This window comes from Anopheles ziemanni, chromosome 2 (genome assembly GCF_943734765.1).
Source record: "Anopheles ziemanni chromosome 2, idAnoZiCoDA_A2_x.2, whole genome shotgun sequence".
Taxonomy (NCBI): domain Eukaryota; kingdom Metazoa; phylum Arthropoda; class Insecta; order Diptera; family Culicidae; genus Anopheles; species Anopheles ziemanni.
The window spans coordinates 7,174,512-7,195,173 of NC_080705.1; the positions used below are offsets into that span (position 1 = coordinate 7,174,512).

At 45.5% G+C, this 20,662-nt stretch overlaps 2 protein-coding genes across 2 annotated transcripts; one reads left to right on the top strand and one right to left on the bottom strand.

The window, feature by feature from the left end:
• Window positions 1-6,627: 6,627 nt before the first annotated feature.
• LOC131280990 (potassium/sodium hyperpolarization-activated cyclic nucleotide-gated channel 1-like) lies at window positions 6,628-8,405 on the bottom strand. The gene has a single exon (XM_058310244.1). It carries the CDS (start codon window positions 8,380-8,382, stop codon window positions 6,628-6,630), a length of 1,755 nt encoding a protein of 584 aa, XP_058166227.1. The 5' UTR covers window positions 8,383-8,405.
• A 547-nt stretch (window positions 8,406-8,952) lies between these two features.
• On the top strand, window positions 8,953-12,811 carry LOC131282990 (protein held out wings). Its single transcript, XM_058312549.1, has 2 exons — window positions 8,953-9,002; window positions 11,034-12,811. Exon 2 carries the CDS (start codon window positions 11,311-11,313, stop codon window positions 12,388-12,390), a length of 1,080 nt encoding a protein of 359 aa, XP_058168532.1. The 5' UTR covers window positions 8,953-9,002; window positions 11,034-11,310; the 3' UTR covers window positions 12,391-12,811.
• The last annotated feature ends 7,851 nt before the right edge of the window (window positions 12,812-20,662 follow it).

Below are 20,662 nucleotides of genomic sequence, written 5' to 3' on the forward strand. Positions count from 1 at the left end.
ACAGCGAATGGCGTCTGCGGAAAAGTCTCACATTTCGCCAGTTGTAGTTGGGTGGAAAATATTATTAAACTCCCATGCACAATAAACACCCATCCCGCTTTGGGGAACGCACCGTAGGCAGCATGTTCTCGAAGTGAACTGCGCTCAACACTGCGCGGATGGCGTCATTGCAATGCATCTGCAACCATATGGACACACAGAGCTACGGCACAGGCACGGAATTGAGCATCAATGTTTATGTAGACACTACCCTTCCTCCACCCAGACCCAAACTGGTCCTGGAACGTCCGATACGGGGGAAAAAACGCACGGAATGGATCGGGATGGCGTTTGGGAGTGGGAGGGAAATTGCATAACGACCAGCTTCCGGCATCATAATATTTGCCCAGCTTATTAATTATTCTATGCCTACAACGTTCGACGTCTGGTCGTTATCGGCGTAAAACTGTATCGTAAATAATCTTCTCCACGGATTTTGGGTTCCGAAGGCGGGTGGGGGCTGGAGGAAATCGAAGTGGAAGAACAGGAACGTGCTGGTTTGGTAGGTAATTTATGCCGACCATGCACTGCGTGGAAGAATTTACAGTCTGTAAGTATACTTTTCACTTTAATTGCATCATATTAGAAGTGTTTTCGAGTTGATTTGCTGTAATTAAAAGTATTTCTTCGTTTAAATCAATTCTAGCTATTCTACTGCAGCTAAAACTTGCTATTTTAAAGTCCTCGTTTAAATAACTTACATTTTCGTCTTTTCTATTCCTAGTTTGGCTAAACGACGGGCCGGGCGTGGAAAAACATATCGTCCCAAGCGAAATAAATGATACATCCAACCGACCGTCCCCATCATCGTCGTCGTGGCAGACGAATGTCTGTATGGTTTTGGGATATTTTTAGCATACACACGGCTCTGCTCGATCGTCTCCCGATGGTTCCATCTCTTTGCCTTTGGCCGATGCGCATGGAACCGAAAACATAAACAGAAGTCAGACGGCGCTCAGCCGGGGCCCGGCGGGGCGCGCAATATGGAACGGCCCGAAGACGATAAAATCGAAAATACGTGAGGGGAAGAACAATATTCCAACACCAGCGCAGAGCAAAGGGAGCAAAAGCCAAAGATCTTCATTCCGGCAGCTCTTACGGAGGTTGTTTGCAGGATGGTCATTGGCTTTCGATGATCCGAGCCGGAGGAACGAGGGACCGAAGGAAATGAGGGAGAAGTTACTTGCGTACGGTAATTCCTTTTCCAGCCCTCCAGACAGAGTCCCATCACGGCTCTTTTCTCCCCCTTCCCAAGGGTGCGTGTGTGTTTTTTTTTCTTCGTTTCTTTCCCGTCCCGATAAATCCAGCAAGGGTTTCTGTTATTAATGGCCCTGTGTAGCTTTTCATTCCATTTCATTTCTTAACCAACACGATCACGATCGTCACGTTGCGATGCAGGACGAACAAAGGCGCTCTTCCTTCTCCCGTTCCTTTTACTATTATTTATTGAAAGGCTCGAATTGGACTTGATTGGCCCTCGGGGGGATTCCGAAGGATCCGCTCGAAATGGCCCAAAACGGAATGCACTTGCCCGGATCGTCCCTTTTCGACAAGGTACGGTGGGAAAAAAGGAACATTCTGAAAGGTGTTTTTCCTCCCATCTCTTTTGTGGATAACTTTTCACAGCCCTACACCGACCGGTCCGGAGCGAGAAAGATGTTTAAAGGGCAAACTAAAGAGGGACGCCAATTCCGTTTTTCCTCCGACTCAGGTTGTGGTGTCGCAATGTCTTTTGGTGTTGGTGTTTGTCCTGCACCCTGTGTTACACCTGAGCAGCTCAGGTGGACCCTGTAGGGTTTTGTGTATAAATTTCACGGATCGTAACTTTTCTTCCCACTTTTTGTTGCACAGTTTCCCATCGTGAGACTGAATGGTGTCCTCTGTTTTCTGCTTAAAAGGGGCATAAATAATATTACATGATCGAGACTTTGATTTTATATAAGTTGGAAATCAGTTTTTACTATCGACGGGTGTTTTTAATGCAGAGATGACTTTTACCCTTTTTACTACACGTTTAAAATGAACGACTAAATAAACCATCTCCCGCTCGTGATTGACGGGGTGCAATCAGATGAACTAAGCCACGGCTTGGCAGACCTCTCCATCCAACATCGGTCCATTTTCAGCTGGACGCTGCGACAAGATAACTAATGCGTTGTTTATTGTTTTCCTATTTCGTTTCCTTCTCGTATTACCAAATCCACCGGATCGTTTTCTTGTTCTTTTTTTTCGCCGGTGCGTGAAATACTGAGCCGCCCATTTTTCCGGCCGCCCCCTAGGCTCCATTCACAGTCGGGTTTCACCTTCGTTACATATTTTATGCACATTTTATATCGCTTCATTGGCTCGCCGCGGCGTAGGCCCGGAATGGCCCCACGGCCTACGTGTAGGAGTGCATGCCGTGTATGTTGCCGATGGCGCGGCTATTTATTTTTTTTTTCATTTCGTTATTTGGGTGTGGGTGTCACGGATCGAGGAATTGTTTTGATTTCGCTTTTGTTCCGGCCGGGCTTTCGTGCCCCCTATCCCGCCTGGTGCGCCGTGACACACAAGCGCGTTGGCCACCACTTTTTTCACACATGGGCGAAACAACATGGCATGCAAAACGGAGTTGGAAGGGTTGACGTGACTGCATCATCAAACGGGGGAGGGCTAAAACTGCATCCAACGGTATTCGTTCCGCCCGGGCGGCCACAGAAAGGGGTATGTGGGGTCACCCGACTGAGTGATCACTCCCCAAAAATGAAAAAAACGGAAAACAACAAGAGAAGAGTACGACATTCCGGTACGATGTTGCTTGCCAAGTGTGCATTGGCGGGATAGTATGGAGTTCCGTCGCTTGCCCACCGAAACGTACCGGAACGCTCCCATCCGGATTCCGGCCCAGCGATTGCGTATATGCATCAGGTTTTCTTCCCTCTGTTTTACCATTGTTGTTATTCAAAGCTTCCCCTGCCGGATAGGATCACCCCTTTCCTGCTCCCATTTACAGAGAGATGTCGATTCGATCGGAGACGGTTGTTCTTTCTTCCTCCATTGGATCCATTTGTTCGATCTTTCACCTAGTACACACATTAACTCTTCATATCATGGTTTATATATTTTTTTTAAAATAAATGTTGTTTTGATTTCCCACTAGTTGGTGAGATGTTAACTATTCTTTTGAGCTCTTTCTCATCAACATTAAAATATTTACTGCAAGGTTGTTAAAAAGTGCAATATGTTTTATTGAGTAAACTCAATTAACTAAGAAGCCGCATGGTTAAACAAATAAAGTGGCGTTTAGCGTATTTACTCAAGGGTTAACGCGTCGAAGCCGAGATGGTGCCGGAGGAATGCAAAGTAAGTTACAAAGCAAACCGTGTGGGTCTTACCGATCGAGTAGCAGAGAGAATGTGTGTATGTGTGTCTGTTTAGTGGTGATTTAATTCGCGGGGGGATAGATCAAAGCAAAATGGGCGGCCACCATCTGGTTGCCATTTGCCCCGGAACGGGCACTTCCGGCGTGCGCTTTACGAAGCGTTTTTTGCACACGATCGCTCTCGACGGGAAAAACGCTTTCCTCTCGCTGGCACTCCTCGGGGAGCTTCGAATAAGGTCCTTTACCAAGCGGGAGGGAATAGCGTTGGCCGTCATCCGACGGAAGGCCGATTCCATCCAGCCGATGGTCATCTCAAATGGCGCGAGGTATTTCGGCATCGTTTGATGTTAATTCGCGATGATGCGATCAATGCGCGCGGTCCTACCGTGTGTGTCTGTTGCGAAGGTTTCGGCGAAGGAGTGCGACTAATTGAAATGCAAATGAGATCATTGCAATCGAGCTGGTTGGCCCAATGCAATGGTGCGCCTACACCAACAGATAGTTAATGCATTAGCGGTCCCACTGGCCACGATGCATAAAGCATGTTGCAATGCTTTAGCTACCCTTTTTCAGATAACGAACCATTTGCTCCAAGGAATCGGTACCTTTCAGAGTGTCACCAAAGATTCTAATGCCAATCCAACATATTTGAAAAGCCTGTGATCCAGTCGTGCAACGCAACACCCGCAGTTTACGTGCTATTTCAACTTTAAATTAAATTGTTCCCACCATGATTCGATTAATTGCAAAAGAAATCAAACGCCATCCCCAGGAAAGTTCCGCTAATTTCCCATAACACACATATACCGCAATGCAAACGTACCGCCATGTTTGGAGTAGGGCAAAAGCGGAAAGATTCATAGTCTCGTGCCGTGCTGAGCACGCGACCACCATCGAAACAGAAGGCTGCGGGCGCACACTTACTTTGCCGAGTCGATGGCAGTGAATCTGGATTAAATATCCTTGGGAATCAACTCCAGTGCGGGCCCTTCCAATATCTAGGGAATACGCTACCACCAGCATGATGATGAGCTAATAATCTTTTCCCCTGATATGTGCTACCGTGACGAAAACAATCGACCAGAGACCCTGCCCAAAAGGGAGAGAATTTCCACGCGAAGAACAAGGCTTGAATCGACACGAAACAGGTCATGAAGGTACACGAAGGCATCGACATGCATCCCTTCCCGCACAGTTCACACCCCATTACGACCCACATCGGGCCAGCTTTTAGATGGGCTGCGCCAAGGACTTTAAACTACCGAGGGTCTATCTGGTTGACTGGAACACATTGTAGCATCCATCGAATCGGGGGATAGAGGGAGAACTGAATAACGCGTCGATGTTGAGCTATTTTCGTACGCATCATTCCCCTGCCCTGCCGGAGGATCGATTGTACGCGGGCTGCACACCCTCCCTGATGCGTTTATGCTTGGTTTTATTACCGGTTGGATGCTTTCGATATGTTTTTATGGAACGAGTCTGGCAGAAGATTCAGAGTTGTTTTGAAAAAGATACGAAAGATAGAACTCGTATTTACTATTCGTGAATCAATGAAAATCGAAACTGGAAGTTACGGTATGGTAGGTCACTTTTTGAGGTTGATGATTTTAGTCCCTTTCTAAGATATACAAGGTGTCTATAGGTCCTAATACACCTTCCAACAGCGAACAACGCCATGCTGTGCCTGTATGAAGAGTGCTCAAGTACCACCGACATAAACCAAATGGCCAAGAAGGAAGTCGGAGGTGAAAACGTACCGCGTTCGGTACAACGGTCATCCGTTTTGCGGAAGCTGTCGAAACGCTCAAGAAGTGCCGGCAATGGAAGGAACCGTTTTGATCCCATCGAGAACTTTACCCGCCTATCTGAAGTGGACGGACTGGTTTGTGAGAGGGTGAATAGAGTTCATTTTCCTACAACAGTTTTATCAGGCATTTACCAGTGCCAAACCATGTTTAAATTTTCCTATCGGTTCCGTTATGCTGCTGCAGGGAAAGAAAACATGGTATGGTCAGTACATAAATTAATAACACTTTCCGAACATGAGTTTGCCCAAAAATTACTAATGGAAACCAGCAACAAAAGATGTTATTATAAGATGGGAACGTCAGATAGCAAATAACTTGCGCAAGAAGTTCCGCTTGGAGTGGATCTTCGCGGCAAAACTTCATCTCTTCGCCCTCGAACGGAGATACCGATCGGCGACGAACGCTGAAATGCCCAAAAACAACGCGATGTTTGTGTAAAGGCTTCCAAAACAAAGTTTGTTGCCGTTGTGTGCGTTACAATGGGTGAACGGAGAGCAAGAACAAGATTGTTCAACGCCAGACGACATTGCCCAAGGAGATAAACTTTTCCGAACCGTGGAATCAAGATCAGCCGCACACATTTCCACAATGGAGGTGGAAAGAGAGATCGTCAGACGATGGACGCAGCAATTCGTGCAGGCTCATCGCTCCGGTGGGATGTTGTTATAGCAACAGAGGACCCCGAAAATGACCCAAAGAAATGCGTAAAAGAAAGTCCGTCCAGAGGGACGAGGTCCCGAAGTTTAAAACCAAAACAGGACAGCGAGAATGGAACCAAAACAGCAACAACAGTAAATTTGAAAGAAAAACAACATCGAACCGGACAATCTTACAAACGTAGAACAACGACGAGCAAGAAGAATGTAAGAATTATGTTTGACTTTTTCCACCTCCCGGACTTTCCTTGTTGATTGAACCAGCGTACCTGCTTATGTGTGTGTACGCATTGAAAAACCAACACCTTAAGAAAAACAGAGCTGGATGCGCAACATGTATCTCCCTGGCATCGTGAAGATGGGTTTTTACTTTTTACTTTATGCTCGTTCGCTCTCTTCAAGTGCGTCCCACATAGGATGACCATATGTATGTTGCCCCCATCATGCATTGGTATGCGTTATGCTACGTAGGCTGTGAAAAGCGGTCTTTTAACCTCGCAGCATCGCGAGAAATCAACCTTCCAGAGAGTGAGAAAATGGGAGAATCTGTCGGTTTCCCTGGAGAGCAGATGAGTCGGACAGTTTCGCGATGAAAAGTCTCCCGCATAAGTTAAGCCAGTTTTCCTTTTCACTACAATTACCGTGGGTTGTTGTCGTTATTCAAATTGTTGGCACAAAGTTGTTTTGAGGTGTGTTTTTCATACTTACCCCCGATGGTAAAGGTTGGACAATTTAATCATCAAGACGCTTTTATTCGCCTTCACTGCAAAAACGCCTCTATGATCTTCTTGCCGTACATTTTATCCCTTTTTCGCTTCATCATGGACAAGCGCTGTGCTGCCTGTTTGCGAATGCGGTTCAGAAGATACGTGTGAGGTTTGATGACGTTTTGAAAGTCCTCGTGGGACAAACGATAAATTTCGCACTGCTCCAGCGCAACCACGTTGGCCGTTCGCTGTTGGTTCCGTTGGACGAGCGAAATCTCCCCAAAGTAGGCCCCATCGGTCAAATGGCCAAGCTCCTTTCCATTCATCGCGTACACCGCAACAGTGCCGGCCGCCAGGAAGTACATCGAATCGCCGTAGCTACCGGCCTCGATGATCACATCCTGCTCCAAGTACACCTCCAGCTGCAGGCAGTTCACTATGTCGGCCAGTATGAAGTACGGAAGGTTCTTGAACAAATCCACACTGCCGACCAGATGACGGCACGTTTCCATGCGGATGCTGCTGCGCAGGTTCTTCGGGAACAGTCCCATGATCAGCTCCTCGTCGAAGTAGCTCGTTCGGAAGCGGGCGGCAAAGTTGGCTCGCAGTTCGCGCTCCAACTCGCTGCTGAGGCGTTTGTTGTACGCGTACGCCTTCAGATTGTCAACGAACTTGTCATACTGGTCGGTGGCCATTTCGGGAGAATCAAAGACCCGACACAGCACGATCGGTACGTAGTTAAACCAGATCCAACCGAGAAACATCACCAGCCACATGATCCACTGGTACATGAAGTGTTGCTCGAGGTCCTTCCGGTCGCAAGATGCCAGGCCAACCCGGATCGTCGCCATCATGCTCCGGAAGTAACGATAGCTAGCGGAAGAGTTCGTTTGGATGTCATTGAGCCTTAGTCGTACGAAAGGATCCGTCGCGGAACGTAGCACCATGGTGCGATTCGCACGCTGGAAGTCCTGCGACATGCCATCCAGTAGAAGCCAGTGGTCACTATCATCTGAGGGGGATCGTATCCCGAGCAGCAGTGGTATAATGTACCCCAAGCACGTGGTCCAATGGAGTACGTACAGTGTGTTGAGGATCACCTGCACGATGCGTATTCTGCTTTCCGACACTTGCATACATCGCGGAATCACTCGGAAGTAGCGGTTACTATCCCTAAACCGGGCAATGTTGGACAGATATAGGAATGACACGAACATAAGGCAAGCTTCCGCCCCAGCGCCGTAGACCCAATGATCGAACACTTCCAGCACCAAAATATATGGCAGGAACAACAGTAGATCGTAAACCAAACGGAATGGACGCAGACGGTTGAAGAATATCCTTCTGGGGTCCAGCACGATTTCGTTCGTTTCCAGTATAACGTATCCGGTGCAAAATTTGAGGACGAATTCTGCGAACAGCAAGCCACACAAAGCCAAGTCTACATACTCCACCGTGTGCCGAATCGGGTGGGGTAGGAAGGCCAGAAAACTGAACGCGAACGGGAGGAGTACCAGATGCAGGTTCATAACGATGAAGATCACGATATCCATGTACACCCGGAGCAGACTAAACGGGTGGATAATGAAGGCCGGAAAGGACCGCGCCAGGCGTTCGTTTTCTTTCGAAAGTTGATAGGTGCTCTTCAGATGCTTCTCCGTCGAAGGATGGCGATCCGAAGCGAATCGTAGACTTTTCAAGTAGTTCATCAATTTTTCGCGCTTGGGAAGGGCCTGTTCTTCGGCCTGCGATATGCGCGTTGTTTCGATGGTACAGATGTGCCGATTGTCGTATGTTTTAATCGCCATTTTCGTTAATTTCAATCAGTTAATGCGAGCTGGTGCAGGTGGTACTTGATGGACTGAAGTTAAATTGCTTCTGCAAATGTTCACTTTGATGCATTTAGTTAAATCACATAAATTATTCACTTTTAAGAAAACATCAACTAGCAAAACTACTCCATTCCAGTTTTACTATCGGAATTTGTACACAAATCTTTCTCTGTCTCCCTCGGGAGAAACGTTGTGATAAGAGAGAACAAGATGCCGAGAGCACATCTCTCCCGGCTCGCCGATGGAGAGAGAGGCAGAGAGTGAGAGTGACAAAAAGTGCGCAGGCGTGCTATGATCAAGTGTTGGCCGAAGGAGAGAGGGTGACACGATTGACAAGATGCCAAAGCGAGATGGAATGTGCATCTCAAAGTGTGTGTGGGAGAAACGATCGTTGGCACGTTGGCGAGAGAAGTTTGCTTCCATGCGCCGGTGGCTTACGCGTGCGAAGGCGAGACAGCTAGCGATTCCACCACCCCAATCGAGGGCATCGTGAGAGAGTTCAACCGCTCGACACTTTTATTGTCATCCGAACCTTTCGTCGAGTCGGTCGTGACGTGCGGTCGTGCGTTAAGTAACCTAGCAAAACGGAAAAAGAGGTAAAAAATAGGCAGTTTTTGTGTGACAATCAGCAAACCACAGGCAAACCGATTCGTGGCAAATGTATCCACAGTCAGCGATCTTCGAAAACGTAAGGAAAATAACGGGAGATCGGTGTGCTTCTCGTGTGTGTATTGCGTACGACAAGAGTGCGCCGCTGTTGTGCGAAGGGTACGCGAAGGGAAGATTCATCGAAACTTCATCAAGGGGTTTTTTTTACTTGGCTGGTAGGGCGCGGTTTCAATAAATCGCACAATAAAAAGTGACAATTCCGGTAAACTTTCGTGCGGAGGTTAAGTCCCAGTGTATTTTTTTTTGTTCCTCGTTGACGTCGTCGTGGTGGCACACTTAGTGTTTTCGGTGAACCGCGCGTGTCTCAGGCTTTTAATTTCGATGCGAAACGCGCAGTGTGCTCGTTGAGTTGGTGTTGGTTCGCGGATGTTTTTCTTGGCCGCTCGAAGCGTTCAGTGACAAATAAACGACAGTTTTACTTATCTTACTCTAGCGTACTACAATAACAAAAACAGAAGAGTGGAAAAAGACACAGAATGTTACAATACCGAAGCGCGAGCGAGATGGTTCCCCGATGGGCGTTTGGAATTAGTGTGACTATTGTGTCCGCCTTTGGCATGCTTTTCCCGTGCGAAAGAAAATGCTTTCCTCGCGATTTACATCATCAAGACACGATCTAGCAGAACTCTCCCGTTCGAAAGCGTTGCGTTGCGTACGATCGGACCAAATTCCGTAACATAAGGAAAAGAAGCGAACTCTCGAAACGGGGGCGTTGGGGTGAGCGAATCGGCATCATCCTTCGCTCTCCCCTTTTCTCTCACACACCCGCGGGGCGTTGAACAGCATCCCTCGCATCCCGCCTGCCTTCGCTCGTTCGTTTGCCCTACGACCAGAAATGTGGTGTGTGTTTGTGTAGTTGCATGCGTGTCGTCTTGGGAAGAAAGCGGCGTGAAAAACAACCCCAGAACCGAAAACCAGATTTCCATGATATTCTCATGCGCCGTGTGTCTATTTTTCCTCATGTTGGGCCGGTTTAAACGCGCTCGTAAAGTGTGTGTGTGTGTGCATAAGTCATTCGCGAGGGGGTGCGCTTTGGGTGTGTGCGTGCGCGTGGCAAGTGTTCCCTACCAGAACGCGCCTCGTATGATGAACCGACCTAGAACGACGGCGACGTCGTCGGAGGTAGCAGCAGCGAGAAAAGGCGATAAACTTTATTATTCATCCACAGAAGCGGTGATTTTCGATTGCTTTCTTTCGAGAAAAATGTTCTGATTTTCATAGTAAAGAAATACGGCTTCAGTCGGAATCTCTCTTCTTCGCTGTTGCCTTTTTACAGCCGCTGACTCAGCTACCGAAAAGTGGCCCGGAATCAGTGCCCCAGCAGACAACGTCAGAGACAAATAAACAAACAACTACACCCGGATGGCCGCGTGCACGCACACATTGTACCCTCCCGCTGTCGTCTTTTGCGTGGGGTATAGTTTTTTTTTATTTCAAGTTCTTGAAGTTTAGAGAAGTCCGATGGAAAAATCATTTTCTTTTTCAACGTACATTAGTTTGGCAATAGGTCATGATCTTCTTGGGGCAAATGTAACATGAAGCTTGGCTTGCGTGTATGCAACGCACGCATGATCGAAGAGAAAGTGCGAATGATCGCGACAAGATTTTCACAAATGCCATTGATCGCTTCGTCACAACTTACAGACAAAATATCAGTAGGGCTAGTGTACCGCTTTTCGCAATCGCTACCACGAGCTTTACATTACAATTATGTTATTTAAAAAACCTCAAAATATTTTGATTGAAAACTTATTTTTAACTATAATCATTTTGTGATCTTTAATACTTAAACATTTCTAATGGTAAAACTATGGTACAAAAAGTCTATACAACCGATCACATTTAAAGACTAGAGACTATTTATGTGAAAAGTGTGCCGGTATTTCGACTCTTCCATTTACTTTCAAGGCTAAATCTGCGAGGAAATATGTTTAATGATTGTTTCTTCTCGTTCAAAGGTACGGAAGTGTGGTTTATGATCGAGTGATAATCCGTTGAATGTTTTATTAAACACGGTAAAAGAAAATCAGTGCCTTGAAAATATATTAAGCGTGTGTTCCGTTTGCGTTTGGCTGGCTTGGAGTTCGATTGAACAGTTATTGACGTGAAAGATTGACGATAAAGAAAGCAGAGAAAGTAGTCCCGGTGCAGGAAACACAAGGCGTGTTGTGAGTGAAAATTCTACTCACCTTTAACCGCGTGGTCACATCAAAGTGTCCACCAGAACACACATATATGAACCATACACATCATATTATGAGTGCGTACGGCGCCAGTAGTGACACCAGCAGCGTAGCAATGAATCACCAGACGACGCAAAGTATCGCCGACTATCTGGCACAGTTGCTGAAGGATCGCAAACAGTTGGCCGCCTTCCCGAACGTGTTCCTGCACGTCGAGCGGCTGCTCGACGAGGAGATCTCCAAGGTGCGCGCCTCGCTCTTCCAGATCAATGGCGTCACGAAGGAGCCCCTGCAGCTGCCAGAGGCGGAGGGCGAGACGGTCACGCTGAACGAGAAGGTGTACGTGCCGGTGAAGGAGCACCCGGACTTCAACTTTGTCGGGCGCATCCTCGGTCCGCGTGGCATGACCGCCAAGCAGCTCGAGCAGGAAACCGGCTGCAAGATCATGGTCCGGGGGAAGGGCTCGATGCGCGACAAGAAAAAGGAGGACGCCAACCGGGGCAAGCCAAACTGGGAGCACCTATCCGACGACCTGCACGTGCTGATCACAGTCGAGGATACCGAGAACCGGGCCACGATCAAGCTGAAGCGCGCCCTAGACGAGGTGAAGAAGCTGCTCGTACCGCACGCCGAAGGCGAGGATGAACTCAAGAAGCGCCAGCTAATGGAGCTGGCCATCATCAACGGCACGTACCGCGACTCCAGCGCCAAGGTGGCCACGACCGACACGTTCAACTTTGACGCCCAGCAGTACTCGGACGAGCGGTGGAAGCTGGCGACGGCGGCAGCCTCGGCGGCCGACTCACGCATGCTCAACCACGCAACGGCCCTGGCCAACCTGGCTGCGGGTAACCCGCTCGCTGCCCGGACCGCGGCCAATCCGCTCGGTGCGCCCATCATCCTTTCGCCCCGCATCTCCGTGCCGACGACCGCCGCCAGCCTGATGGCCGGTTCCGGCCCGCCGGCCACCATCGACCACACGACCGGCCTGATCTACGCCACGCCCTACACGGACTACACCTACGCGCTTACGGCCGCCGGCAATCCGCTGCTGCAGGAGTACGCCGATCACAGCGTAGGTGCAATGAAAAATCCTAGAAGGCAATACGCGCCTCGCGATCATCCCTACTAAAACAAAACAAAAAACGCAACCAACAAAAAATCTTCAAACAAACTCAAAAAAAAAAAAATGCAACAACCACAAAAAAACAACAAACAAACCCATTAGCAACACTACCGGGCGGTGGGGCAATAATTTATCTAATGATTGTTATAGTGTATAAACTTTCTTTTTTTTATATATTAATTTACTTCTCCACGCACTCCCGCAAACAACACTCTTTTTTACCTACTTTACTTCTATTTGTTTAAAAATTTTACCACTACTCTCCACTTTCGTCTATGTTTCGAATATTAACGAACATAATAATCATGATTATTAATTAATTATTAATAAAAATAATATTCGCATTGCGCAATCACATACACATATAACGCCAATAAGAATGTAGGGACGGCGAAGGAGAGAGGCAGATCTGTTGCAAAAGTCGACTCCCAACACAAACGATTAATCTGTTTCGTGAAAGCAAGCGTGCGTGCAATCACTATCTAATTCATTTTCTATTCTAATACACCCCGAATCAAGAGGAAACAAACGTTGTCAACCCAGCAAATCTTCACCGTAATATTATAACACAAATGTAGGCGAACGAAAAGGCACGACACTCATATGTACAACTATAACGACTAGAAACAGTGAAGCTCTATGCTCTGACCACAACCTTGGAACGCATAACGAAAAACGGATTTCTTTTAACATTTAATTTTCCTCACACGTACTGTTTCGTTTCGATATTTCTTTGCCTTCTAACAGTTGTACAATCAGTTCTAACCAACGCGATAGTATTTGATAAACACATTTTAACGTGAAATATGCGAACTCATGAGAGCACGGGATAATGAAATGTATTAGAAAACCACCAATTCACTCCACTAACCAATGTGGACACTTACGATGGAGGAGAGCGGAATCAGTTACAATGAAAAAATTGTACTAAAAAAAAGATGAAATGTCTACGAACCCCCCTACGCGCATTATTAGAATAACATGTAAGCTTAATGTAACGAATAATAATTAACTATTAATAATGATCATGTATTACTACTAAGTTTCGCAACTAAGTGGAAGGAGAAAGCAACCAATACTAGCACCACCTACCATTACCACAACAACAACAACAACAACAACAACAACAACAACCACCAAGAACAATAATTTCACTTTATATGACAGAAAGCTGGCATTAATTTGGTTCTATCACTACTTCCAACCGGTTGCATTACCGTAACTACCGTTTATCCTCCCCCTCCTTTTGCCCATCCTAATGCTGTTCAATATGATGGGGTCACTATGGAAACCCCTTTGGAAATCTATGCCAACGCACAACAGCGCGCTTGCTCCTCTTTTACCCAATGTGATAATGTACATTTTGAACGATGGGAAAATGGCTCTTCCAAAGTTCTTGGCTAGGGTCCATCGTTCGGCACAGAACGATCTTTCCCTTCTAAGCAATGGTTTCCCCCGGCGCACTGTTAATAATATTCCTTCGAATTCTGGCCAGCAGCATGTTGTGCAAACGTGTTGCTTGAATTCGCCACCCCACAAGGCATCATGCTACTCACAATATTAAATGCTTAAACCACCCCACTCATATGTATTTTCATCCGATTAACGTGCCCTGTCTCTATTTCTCTCTCTCTGTCTGTACGCTTCTTTTTTTTACTACTTAAATACTAGCACCTGATTTTTAACCCGATGGAAAGGAAAGATAAACAACAACCATAATTTCTGCTCTAATCGCGTTCGTTTGCCGAAACCGAACTAGTCCTAATATTTACCCAAATACTCTAGCTGTAATCTACACTACTTTGCCATTTATGGAATATGGAGTTTTTTTTAATTACGATTTGCCAAAACAACAAGCTCCCAATGACGATCGGTTGTGTTTGTCACAACCGGATATTTTCGTTGTTGGTTCTTGTGCCAAAGCATTTAATTTAAAGCAAAAACTAAGAACCAGTAGAGAGAAAGAGCTGAGAGACGAAGAGAGAAGGGAAAGGGAAAGGGAATGGAATGGAAATGGAAATCGACTGGAAACATTTTGATTCCAGCACACCACCGATATGGGGAAGGGGGTATAAGTTTATTTAAACTCGAGCAGCGGATGCCTTTCCTTCCGGAGGACTTCTGGCTTCGAACGATCATCCTGTGATCGTTCAGTGTTGCTTGTGAGTAGCCCCATTAAAAAAGCAGCGGATGCTATTTCTTTGATGTGAATGATGCAGTTATGAAATCATACATTGGAAAAAGCGAAACGAACAGTACCTTTCATTTCGTTTCGTTTTAAAACAAAAACAAAATGCGGCATTGCTCTGGTGGTAAAGCACATGGGAACAGGATGTCTGCGAATTAAACAAAGAGGCTGGGGAAGCTGTGTGCACAAGGATAAGATCGAAGATCGAGCTGAAGATGATTCCAAGTCGATCCAACTCACGATGGGAAGAGCTAAACGTGCTTATTGTGTGTTCTCCTTCCGTTTCCTCAAATTTTCCAGCAAGCCCCACACCAAACCGTTCAAAAACAACTACAGTATCTTGCAAATGAATGAGATTGAAATTCGCATTTTACACACAATTACTTGGTGCCATCGCGAGAATGCTAGAGGGAGGAGTGGAGCAAATCCTTGCACAAACGAAATATATCTGATAGCATAAGCAAAACCACTTAAACCAACCACGTAAAGCGTGCACTTTCAAAATAATTAAACACTCGGAAGCTTTAAGTGCACCTTCTTTTTTATAATTCAATGTTGAGTGGAAGATTATCAGTTCAATATCTTACCGAAGGAAACAAAGTTTCCCTTCGCCATGCAGTGCTTCCAGTTTTCGTTTTCCATAGAGAAGAAAAGCTCTTTGAAGAAGAAGAGGAAGAAGAAAGCACAAACGTACAGAATCTTCGCTATATTTGTAGAAAATCTTTAGACATAAGGTATAACAAATCGTGGTTGTGTGACAGTCACCGATCTATATCAATGATGGCAATATTCGAAGTTACGATCACAATGCCCCACCAGAATGATGGACTCTTAAACATGATGCTGCGGCAGGGTTGACTTTTGACGCACATTATGTGTGTTTCTGCGCTTCAGTTTCCTTTAATTTTTTTTATTGTGTGTACGTGTTTGAGTGTTTGTTCGAATTATTTGCAGTAATCTCATTAGAATCGTCCGTGTGAGCAGTAGGAATAGAATCTTTCCTTTTTTTTAACACATAGTTGGTAGATTTAGTGCAACTTTTAATTATATCATACTTTTTAGTATTGAAAAGAGGTACGCATTGAAACTTAAGTGAATTCAATTGAGCAAACAAATCAAAACAAATGGAGAAGAATCTAGGGTTGATTGTTTTAAATCGTGTTTAATCATAAATCATAAGTCCTCCAGTGTTTTTTAAGCAAACAAACAAACACAAAATGAATAACGTGCCCACGTAGCGGTCTATCGAATGTTTTCAAAACAATCTAACATGAACGTAAATAATGGCTTCAACATGTTGCGGGAGTTATGATTTGTAACCGGAGAGCGCGAGGAAGCGAAACAGTGAACAAGAACTAACGAATAGAAAAAGAAAGATTTTAACTAATGTGGCACGACAGGTGTGATCATCGACGACCGGGAAATCTCGCGCCTTTAGTAGCATAGCTCCGTCGTGGCGTAGCAGTAGAATTGTTTTTTTAAAACCTCACATATTTTTACAAAAACCCGTAGCCCCCGTAACACGTATAACACCGACGTGCCTAGATTGCAGCCCCGCATTCTCGAATTGCCTCTTGTCCATTGCTAAATCTACTAGCTTATAATCCAACGGGGATGCGTTAAGGGCAAAGGAAGACCAACCCACTCCGGGTGTAACGATAACCAATATCGAATCGTGTAACTTTGCGAACTAGTGGCATAATAGTTTGCCTGTAATGGAATTAGATAGTAAGCGTATTTATGTACTTTATGCTCCACTTTTTGCGACTTTGCAACTCGAATTTTTATATCAACAGATCAAGCATAATGGTTCTACTTACAACTGAATGATGAAAAGCAATTAACTTTCCCCTTACTAAGCTAGATTGTACAGAGCATTATTAACATTTATACGATCGCAATAGAGATCACAGCCGTGTTTGCTTCGCTTTCAACTTTCGCTAAAACTGGTTGATTAATACTTCTCGCAAAACAAAACAAAAAACATCAGATTAACAATTGATAACCATTCTTTTTTACTGGCTATATAGCGGCATATCTCATAATACCCGGGTGTCATATAAAACCTTTTGTCAATTAAAACATTATTGTTGGCAGCCTATAAATCAAGAACCGCACACGTGCCTTAACAGGTTGAAGGTGTAACGAAAAGGATAATGGCAACTTGCTAACATTTTATCAATTTTAAAAAAACTCACAACGACGAACCAGGTAGCAACAACATCTCAAATGGTAAAATAACATCCTTATTTTTGTTACGCTCATCGCTACAAGTTTGGCGCGCTCTCGGCACCCGGCAACTACTAATGATCGACGAAAAATATGAAGCCTAATATTGCACATTTTCTTATAATAATTCTACTACTTCTTTACTACTACTAGCACACTCGCCACACCACTACCACTTTAACCAAATGATTAATCAAACAAAATAATAAAGCGACCGCTGGCAAAACGTTAACACCGGACTAGTTTTTATTAGTTACTTGTACATTTTATATATTCCTTCCAGCTTATTATCCGTCCATTTAATCCGCGACAAATCTCTCTCACCATTGTGCGACAAATAATACGACTCCTAACCTCAAGAAAATTTTCTCAACAAAAATTTTCTTAAACTTCCCCTAACCCCTCTCTCATATCCACCGAATATCCTTAGGCGTTCCCTGTTTTCACAACTCCCTAACAAGAGATTGAAAGAAATGTAACCAAAACTGGATGGTCTGTTTTGCTGCGTTTGTGTGTTTGTATGTGCGCACAGACACACACACACACAACGCTCTCTTCATCGGGTCTGATCAAAAAAGGAAATGAGATTAACCAAACGACAAATCAACATCCTAGTTGGCCCTTCTAATATTTGCTAATTTTATGCTCTTATATTTATTCACACCCTAGCATATAAAGCTTGTTTTTATTTTAACTCTTCTCTGGATGGTGGTATTATGTACTCAATTGATTGTTTTTGTTAACTCCTCTACTTTGCTAACCCAACAAAACGCCACAGTGCTTTGCCTTTTTTATGCCTGGAAGAGGGAACACACGAGGTCCTGGAAGGAAGAATGACGATTTGCACACGGAAGTTTAATGATATTTGTGGAAATGTACAAATAAGAGCGCAGTCGAAATACTCGTTACCTCCAAGATATTAAAAAAAAAATACCTCAAGAAGCTTACTGTACTATGCTCTCTAGGAAATTTGTTTTTCTATCGGTGGTATAATTGAACATGAAAAGGGTAGTTTAACGTTTACACATAGCACATCCCACCGTGGGGTGGATTCGACTTCTCATAACAACCTTGTGGCTATGATAAGAAGAAACGAAAAGCCTCCAGTAACTCCCCCAGCTGGAAATTCAGCTTCAGACGCAATCTTGTGACTGCACAGCCTTATCAAGTCCCCCAAACGCGCTGAAGAGCGTTGGGTGAGAAACACAGCAAAACTTATCGGAAGTTATCTTAATTAATATAACAACAGCACGCGGGAGTGTCTTTTGCTCCCCAGCTTTGTTTATCTTGTCCATGTACTTCTTCTCTCTCAACGCCTCCCCAGTGGGGTAAACAAAGGGGGTGGGGGGTGGGTTGGTGGGGGTTGGTGCTTAGCAGCAATCTTTATTCAGTTCTCGTCTGGTTCCGCTTACCCGAGACACACACACACACAAACACACCAGTTGGGGCAGTTTTCAACAACAGACCGAATATTATTTTAACCGGTTTTCTAGAAACCAACCTTCCCATCGGGTACTTGATCTTTCCGGGAGCGTTGGGCCAAACTGAGATATCCCCCCGAGATCTACCTCATGCTCACCATTTTTATCGGTGGTTCGGAATCATCTTATAACCATCAAATAAACCGACCTCGCCGTGAGGTTCTCCTACCATCACATCACAGCCCCTGCGGGTTCACACACCTCGAAAATCAATTATCGACCGGCGGGGTGGGGTGCGTCAGTGTTGACGTACGGGCTGCAGGGCAGAACCCTCCGGAACCGCCGCCGTGCGCAAGCCGTCGTAACTGAGCCATTCCGTGCTGTTGCGTGTTTTTCTCCGTCCTCTGGTTTTTTGTTTGGTCTCCACTTTGGGAGAATATTATCGAATGCGCGAGGCGCGCGCGCGATCTCTGGATAGTGTCGTCATCCGGGACCAAACCACACTCCGTGCCGACGGCGGGAGTGGGCGACCTTCGAGTGGCTTCAAGTTCAAGTGACTGCTGTGCCTCTTTAGCGTTGTAGGTGCCAAGGAGGTTTAAAGAACAATTTGTTCACCGGTTAGGAATACTTCGGGAACGATAGTTAAAGAACGGTTATTTTACTCATTTGATCGCAAGTTTGCAAGGATTTTTCAAATCAATTTTGGAGGTTTGTCACCAGAAGCCATGAAAGACAGGTCCCTCTTTCGGAATAAATTCTCTTTTAAATTCAGTTGTCATGACATCAAACATCATGTTGATGATCATAAGAGAATGGGAGCAGCGAAGTTGCGTTCATCTATTAACGGTCGATCCAATGGAGTTCAAGGATTGTACTTGATGGTTCAACTACTTTTGTTTTCATTTGTTCCATACACTTCGCTGCTTTTACCCTCTTGCACTTTCTTCGCAGCAAGTGTGAAGAAAACCGTGGCGTTCCCTTAAATTAGGCTAGCCATCGGCGCACGTAAAAGAAGTTTCCGCTTCGAAGGTGGCGGAAAAAGCCGGCCTCGCGGTGGCGTCGTGGCATTGCGCTAAATTATTTATAGCCCGTGACACTCAGACAGACTGCGGGCGTTAGGACAAGAAGCGCACGGAGGGAGTCAAAAATAATAATAATAAAAAACCAACCTTCTACCACACCACCCCTGTGCCTCAGAAGAAGAAAAAAGGGGACGGTGTAGTACGGGAGTGATCGCGAACGCCACCTTCCTTTGCCCTCGGCCACAATAGTGTGGCCGTTTGTCGTTGTTCATCGAAGATGTAGGGAGGAACAAGTTAAGAAGTAAAAATAAGGTCGTTGTACACACCGGTCTCTCCAACACATTCTCGAGGAGGAGGGGGAAGGTTGGGATCTGCTGGCTTGCAATGGCGTAGAGTAGGGCCCGTCCGGGAAGCTGCCGAACATGATACGTTTTTCTTTCCGTCCGACCAAGTAGGAATAGGTAGGGGGCACAGGGAGTTATGCGTCCGGTTTTAATGCCATTTTTTTATTCGCTTCTTTCACCCAAGGCTCCGAACGGGCTCTCTCAAGTGGCGTGTGATCATATGATGGTACTAAGAGTGGTTTGCAAACCAAACGAAAAGCGGTCACTTTTACGATACAACGATTGAAGGAGAGAAAACAATCGCACGCGGAGAAACCGAGTAACAAGAATTTAATTTTCAAATGCGGTCACGAACGAAACGGAAGTGAGTCAGAGGAAGACGCTTAGAAGATCGGGGAATCTTGTCTGTGCCCGGGATGCGGAACCGCGTATCGCGTTCCGCTGGAAAATCCAATTTATTAACTCGTGCTCGAGTTTACGATACCCTCCACGATGGATTCGCACTTGAGCGAATGACCGACCGCAGAGATCGGGAAGTGATCGCCGTGTACTTCTTTGGCTCGCGGAATGACTCTGCGAATCGGTTAAAGGCCAGACCAACCTCTAAAAGGGCCTTCGGAGAGCATCGACGTTTCTCTGGTGCAAGAGGAAATCACGCTTCGTGGTTTTAATTACCTCTGCTTTATTTAAAGATTCTCTTTTTTCCTGTCGATGTTACTTTCATTATCTTCTCACGGAAGTAATATTTATTTCAATTCTTTGAGCGAATGTTTGTACCTTAGTTTTTTTGTACTTCGGTTCAGTTGATAAAAACCTTGAAAATGCCCTAGAAAAAGTATGTTTTAACGATGGTCCGATTTTCCCTCATGTGTGATGATCAAGTGATTGTACTCATTCAATGAATCTCAATCTTTGCATGCCGGCAATTTCATTCGATTAACTTAAAGGCACAGAAGAAGAGAAAAGTACAAGTACAAGTGATCAATGATGCAGTTGTGGCGATAAGAGAAGCGTAAATAAACCCCCCAAGGAATGTGGCAGTCCTTGACCTACGATTTCGCAGCAGAATGCGTA